This window comes from Pangasianodon hypophthalmus, chromosome 1 (assembly GCF_027358585.1).
Source record: "Pangasianodon hypophthalmus isolate fPanHyp1 chromosome 1, fPanHyp1.pri, whole genome shotgun sequence".
NCBI lineage: Eukaryota > Metazoa > Chordata > Actinopteri > Siluriformes > Pangasiidae > Pangasianodon > Pangasianodon hypophthalmus.
In genome coordinates this window covers 35,178,576-35,185,766 of record NC_069710.1, presented here as the reverse complement: position 1 = coordinate 35,185,766, position 7,191 = coordinate 35,178,576, and the positions used below count along the sequence as shown (strand labels likewise).

The 7,191-nt window shown below is 39.9% G+C and overlaps 1 protein-coding gene across 2 annotated transcripts in view; it reads left to right on the top strand.

The window, feature by feature from the left end:
- The window catches only part of ntn2 (netrin 2), a 27,616-nt gene extending 20,713 nt beyond the window's left edge, over positions 1 to 6,903 (top strand). For both annotated transcript variants that reach the window (XM_026911801.3, XM_053235680.1), the window contains exons 6-7: positions 3,514 to 3,588; positions 4,185 to 6,903. In XM_026911801.3, coding sequence (XP_026767602.2) covers positions 3,514 to 3,588; positions 4,185 to 4,534 — 425 coding nt within the window. In that variant the 3' untranslated portion in view covers positions 4,535 to 6,903. The remainder of the gene's footprint in view (positions 1 to 3,513; positions 3,589 to 4,184) is intronic.
- The last annotated feature ends 288 nt before the right edge of the window (positions 6,904 to 7,191 follow it).

The following is a 7,191-nucleotide window of genomic DNA, read 5'->3' as shown; positions in this document are numbered from 1 at the left end:
GAAGTGTGTGTGTGTGTGTGTGTGTACCTCAACCTCATCATATGTATATTAGCAAAGTTTTCAAACCTCATATATACACTACACAATTTTCCACACATTTTTATACACTATCCTCAAAAGCATTACACACTTAATGCTACAGCTGGGTTTTATGAATTTTCTGATAGAATATTGTAGTTAAGTTCCAGAATCCTGTGGATCAGTGTGGAACCCGAGTTCTAGGATCTTTAAGTTGAGTTCTAAGATCTTTAAGTTGAGTTCTAGGATCTTTAAGTTGAGTTATAAAATCTTTAAGCTGGGTTCTAGGATCTTTAAGTTGAGTTATAAAATCTTTAAGCTGAGTTCTAGGATCTTTAAGCTGAGTTATAAAATCTTTAAGCTGAGTTCTAGGATCTTTAAGTTGAGTTCTAAGATCTTTAAGCTGGGTTCTAGGATCTTTAAGTTGAGTTATAAAATCTTTAAGCTGAGTTCTAGGATCTTAAAGCTGAGATCGAGGATCTTTAAGCTGAGTTCTAGGATCTTTAAGCTGAGTTCTAGGATCTTAAAGCTGAGATCGAGGATCTTTAAGCTGAGTTCTAGGATCTTTAAGCTGAGTTATAAAATCTTAAAGTTGAGTTCTAGGATCTTTAAGCTGGGTTCTAGGATATTTCAGCTGAGCTCTAGAATGGCGATTGAGCATCAGAATGTTGTAAATACATTTCTAGAATCCTGTGGTAAAATATTATAGCTAAGTTCCAGAATTTCAGAGATGAGTTCTAGAAATTAGTGATCTAATGTTCTAATTGAATTTTGAATATTGGTTATAGCTGAATTTCTAAAATTTCATAGATGAATTCTATTCAATTCAATTTTATTTGTATAGCACTTTTAACAATGGCCACTGTCACAAAGCAGCTTTAGAGAAGCTCTACAGAAGAAAATTCTATACATCTGTGCTTTAATGTTCTAACTGAATTTTCAGGTTTAGAATATTATGGCTGAGATCTACAGGTATAGCATTAGGACTGTGAACAGTTTTGCACTCAAGTCTCCATCAGTGAACAGCTGATAACTTCAACAAAACAGACTTCATGTGAAAACTGTAATGAATTCAAAAATAATTCTGATGCTCATATTCATAAGTTGCTCATAATCTCATAATTTACTGGTTACACAACTGCACTTTTTGTCCGTGTAGTAGAACAGTTATAGAAGGGAATAATTTATAATCGCACTATCCGGTGTCACCCAGATGAGGATGGGTTCCCTTTTGAGTCTGGTTCCTCTCAAGGTTTCTTCCTCATATCATCTCAGGTAGTTTTTCCCCTCACCGCCGTCACCTCTGGCTTCTCATTAGGGATAAATTTATACATTTAAAATTGATATCCTAAATGTATTTATTTCTGTAAAACTGCTTTGTTACAATGTCCATTGTTAAAAGCACTATACAAATAAAACTGAATAGCTGAGTTCTCAAATGTGATAGATGAGTTCTTAAACTTATTCTAGAACTCAGCTAGAACTCTCGCTGATGTTTAGTAGTAGTTATAGCTGAGCTCTAGAATGCCAGATGAGTTCCAAAAATCTGTGATCTAATGTTCTAGCTGAATTTTAATAATAGCTATAGCTGAGTTTTAGAATATATTAGAGATCTACAGTTTTGTAGCCGAGTTCTAGAATGACATAGACGAGTTCTCAAACGCTGTCATATAATTGTGTAGCTGAGTTTTAGTAGTAGTTACAGCTGAGTAATGGAATATCATAGATGAGGTCTAGAAATAGGACCTAGAATATGTTCTAACTGAGTTTAAATATTAGTTATAGCTGAGTTCTAGGATGTTGTAGCTGAGTTCTGCAGTAATGTACCTGAGCTCTAGGATGTTGTAGCTGAGTTATGCAGTAATGTACCTGAGCTCGAGGATGTTGTAGCTGAGTTCTGCAGTAATGTACCTGAGCTCTAGGATGTCGTAGCTGAGTTCTGCAGTAATGTACCTGAGCTCGAGGATGTTGTAGCTGAGTTCTGCAGTAATGTACCTGAGCTCGAGGATGTTGTAGCTGAGTTCTGCAGTAATGTACCTGAGCTCTAGGATGTTGTAGCTGAGTTCTGCAGTAATGTACCTGAGCTCGAGGATGTTGTAGCTGAGTTCTGCAGTAATGTACCTGAGCTCTAGGATGTTGTAGCTGAGTTATGCAGTAATGTACCTGAGCTCGAGGATGTTGTAGCTGAGTTCTGCAGTAATGTACCTGAGCTCGAGGATGTTGTAGCTGAGTTATGCAGTAATGTACCTGAGCTCTAGGATGTTGTAGCTGAGTTCTGCAGTAATGTACCTGAGCTCTAGGATGTCGTAGCTGAGTTCTGCAGTAATGTACCTGAGTTCTAGGATGTCGTAGCTGAGTTCTGCAGTAATGTACCTGAGCTCGAGGATGTCGTAGCTGAGTTCTGCAGTAATGTACCTGAGCTCGAGGATGTTGTAGCTGAGTTCTGCAGTAATGTACCTGAGCTCTAGGATGTCGTAGCTGAGTTCTGCAGTAATGTACCTGAGTTCTAGGATGTCGTAGCTGAGTTCTGCAGTAATGTACCTGAGCTCGAGGATGTCGTAGCTGAGTTATGCAGTAATGTACCTGAGCTCTAGGATGTCGTAGCTGAGTTCTGCAGTAATGTACCTGAGTTCTAGGATGTTGTAGCTGAGTTCTGCAGTAATGTACCTGAGCTCGAGGATGTTGTAGCTGAGTTATGCAGTAATGTACCTGAGCTCGAGGATGTTGTAGCTGAGTTCTGCAGTAATGTACCTGAGCTCTAGGATGTTGTAGCTGAGTTCTGCAGTAATGTACCTGAGCTCTAGGATGTTGTAGCTGAGTTATGCAGTAATGTACCTGAGCTCGAGGATGTTGTAGCTGAGTTCTGCAGTAATGTACCTGAGCTCTAGGATGTCGTAGCTGAGTTCTGCAGTAATGTACCTGAGCTCGAGGATGTTGTAGCTGAGTTCTGCAGTAATGTACCTGAGCTCGAGGATGTTGTAGCTGAGTTCTGCAGTAATGTACCTGAGCTCTAGGATGTTGTAGCTGAGTTATGCAGTAATGGACCTGAGCTCGAGGATGTTGTAGCTGAGTTCTGCAGTAATGTACCTGAGCTCGAGGATGTCATAGCTGAGTTCTGCAGTAATGTACCTGAGTTCTAGGATGTTGTAGCTGAGTTCTGCAGTAATGTACCTGAGCTCTAGGATGTTGTAGCTGAGTTCTGCAGTAATGTACCTGAGCTCGAGGATGTTGTAGCTGAGTTCTGCAGTAATGTACCTGAGCTCTAGGATGTTGTAGCTGAGTTCTGCAGTAATGTACCTGAGCTCTAGGATGTTGTAGCTGAGTTGTATAATTTGATAACTGAGTTCTGGAATGTTGTACCTCAGATCTACAGTGCTTTTCTATGTTCTAGAGTTTGGTAGCTGAGCTCAACTAAATTAAGGCATCTGCAGAGAAACATGGGACCATCATGACATACTGACATAATGTGTATGTGTGTGTGTTCCATCTCTCCAGACTGTGAGTCCTATTGCAGACCAGCCAAAGGCAACCTGAAGATCAACACAAAGAAATACTGCAAGAAAGACTATGGTACAAAAACAAGCCTGACACAAACACTTAACACTGAACATTGTTTTATGTGGGGAAAGTTCCACGTATTCAGAGTCGGGTTATGACTGATGTGTAGTTCACGCCTCCGAGGTTTCCAGATTTTGATTGAGTACAAGTGTCTGAGACGGAGTTTCTAGACCACTGCCTTTAAACACAAACTCTCACCTTTAAACCAGAAAAAAAACAGGAATAGAAAATGTGGACTAAAGAAGGAAACTGTGCTTTTTAATCTTTCCTGTCAACTGTAATATGATGTAAAATAAACGGAAGAGAGTATTTAAAACATAAAAAGACTAATACAAAGATATATGAACATGAAGATGAACTTATTACTCTTCACTTGAGCTGATCTCAGACAAAAAAACATGCTTAAGTTGAAGGTCAGAATTGAGCGTAACCGAGACACAGGTCTGTTTTAGACAAACTCCACCTCTGTGTGTGTGTATCTCACGTAACATCTGAATAGCGCTTAAGTCTGCAGTTACATCTGAGATCTAAATACTGATGTGTAATTTTAAGTATTAAAAAGTGTTATAAAGATTGACAGTCTGTTCTGTGTGTGTGTGTTTGAGCAGCCGTCCTGGTGAGTGTGTTGGACATGGAGACGGTGGGTGACTGGGCAAAGTTCTCCGTCAGCTTAGTGTCAGTGTATAAGAGCCGAGAGCCGCTGAAGAGAGGCGAGAACACGCTGTGGGTGCAGATGAAGGATTTGGCGTGTAAATGTCCACGCATCCACATGGGAAAACGCTTCCTCATCTTGGGCTCGGGCGGGGGCGGTGCCAGCGCAGAGAGGGCGGGGCTTACCGCAGATAAAAACAGCCTGGTCATACAGTGGAGGGACATCTGGACTCGACGCCTGCGCAAGTTCCAGCGCAGGGAGAAAAAGGGCAAGTGCAGCGCTGCGGAACACAGCCCTGAAGCCTGACCTTTGCCCCCGTGTGTGTGTAGACTGTTGGTCAACCTTTTGAAGGGACCGTTAAAAAGAAAGAGACTGCTGCAGGAACCATGATCATTTCATACACACACACACACACACACACACACACAGAGGTGCTCTCAGTTTTCAAATCTCAAACATGCATCATCATCATCATCATCATCATCATTCTTATGGGACTGAAGAACTTTCTAAAGCTTTTCATATCTGTGTATGTGTGTGTTATACAGTGTGCTAGAGTGAACTTCATTAACAGACAAAGTAGATCATTCGTTCTCTTAACCACCTTCACACACTGACCTGCTCTGGTCAACGATCTTCTGGGTTCTCAGGAACATTCTGGAACATCTTTAGCTGAACTCTAGGACACGTTTCAGAAATAACCTGATTTCCCGAACATTTTTGAATGTCAGCTAAGTTGCAGAAAAATTTTGAATGTCAGCTGAGTTCTACAAGACCTTCACAATGTGCGATGAGTTTTAGCACGTATTTAGAATGCCAACTGTAACAGCTATAACACCAGCTGAATTCTAAGAAGCTTAGACCTCGACATAATTAACCTGCTAGAGCTCTAGAACACTTTCTGAGGTTGGCTAAATTACTGAAAACATTCAAACATCAGCTGGGTTCTAGAACACCTTCAGAATGTGAGATGCGTTCTAGAATGTTTTTAGAAGGCCAGCTGTTTTCTGGAACACCAGCTGAATTCTAGAACACTTTCCAAATGTCAGCTAAATGGTTGAAAACCTTTGAACATCAGCTGAGTTCTAGAACACCTTCAGAAAGTGAGACAATTTTAGAGCATGCTTAAAATGGCAACTGTGTTCTAGAACACCAGCTGAATTCTGGAACTCTTTCCAAAATGAGCTGAGTTTTAGAACACCTTTAGAGAGTCACATGGGTCTAGATTACCATTCAAAGGTCACTGAGGTTCTAGAACACTTTTGTGAATGTCAGATGAGATCTTTAATGAATAATCAGGGTTCTAGAACAATTGAATATCATCTAAGTTCTACAATGGTTTTGGAAAGCAAGTTGAGTTCTAGTTCATGTTAAAACTGAGGCCTAGCATGCCTTTTGTCATATCTGAATTCTACATCAAATTTTATTACGTAAGCAGGGTTCTAGAACATTTTTAATGTCAGACGAGTTCTAGAATGCTTTAAAAATTCAGTGAAGTTCTAGAATGCTTTTCAAATGTCCGCTGTTCTAGAAGGCTTTTCGGAAATAACCTCAGTTCTAGGACACTTTTCAGACATCAGCTAAGTTGTTGAAAATGTACAAATGTCTAGGTCTAGAAGTTCTAGAAGAGTTTTCAAATGTCAGTTGAGTTCTAGAACACTTTCGGATATTCAGCCTTTGTCTAGAACTGCAGTTGGTTCTAGATTTCCTACCTTCTCCCTTACTGAAGTCTGGGGAAACACACACAGCAGGAACACTCACACATAGCTTGGTTCATGAACAGATCTGTGAAATGTTTCTGTTTTATTCCTGAGCTACATTAATGTTGGATTGTTCTGTATGTCTGCTTCCTGATTGGCCAGTGAGTTCCTGTTGCCTGGCAACCATCCACCTGCACTGGCGCTGTAAATATGAACAAATATATCTGATGTGTTTGTTGTTATAAAGTGACTGACCGGAGAGAAAGTGTCACTCTCTGCATAGTTCATATGTGTGTGTGTATGTGTGTGTGTATATGTGTGTGTGTGTATGTGTGTGTATGTGTGTGTGGAGTGACACACTTCCATCTCTCACTATTTTCACTGCCATGACCACTGACTGTTTAATCTCACACCACAATAAATTATTAGTTAAACATCTGTGTTTTTTCACTTTTCTTGCTGTGTGTGTATGTGTGTGTGAGTGTGTGTGCTCATGCAGTACCTTTAAGCACAAATGCCTCTTTGAGCCAATCAGCTGGGATTAATCATAGCATCATCTTGTCAAATGGCTGTATGTGTGTATTTGTGTGTGTGTGTGTGTGAGAGAGAGAGAGTGTGTGTGTGTGTGTGTGTAAAGTGGTATTTAGAGAGGACTGGAAGCAATTTGGTGCCTGAATTTAATACAAATTCCACACTACACCTTTGCCCCTACACACACACACACACACACACACACACACACACACACACACACCTCCATGCCATTTCCACCCAGATATTAGTTAGCATAGCATTCCAGTAACACTAATTTCAGCCTCATGACCACAATTCAGATCCCATCACAGGACTTGAGAAAATTTTTATCCTGTCTTTAAAAGTTAGTGACTTTTTGTTTAAGTAACTTGTCTGTTTATTTTGTTGTAATGTCAGTTGAACACCCTGATTCTGTGACAGGAAGTTGTTAGCAAAGGAGTCTGTAACCATTGTGACTATGAGTCTTACATTCTGGTTATAAGCTAACAGTTGTACGTAATAGTTATTTTATATATACACACCACACCACTGTAGAATTCTGGATGGTGATTGATCAGAAGGTGTTGATTCATTTTCTATAACAGCAGCCCTGATCGTAGTGCAGCTGCAAATCAGGTTTATATTATTGCACTCGTTTTAGTTACATTATTGTTTCTATAAACAGATTTTTAAAAAAATGTGTGTAATTGTTGATATAATGAAATTTTCTGTTAGGAGACATTTACTTAA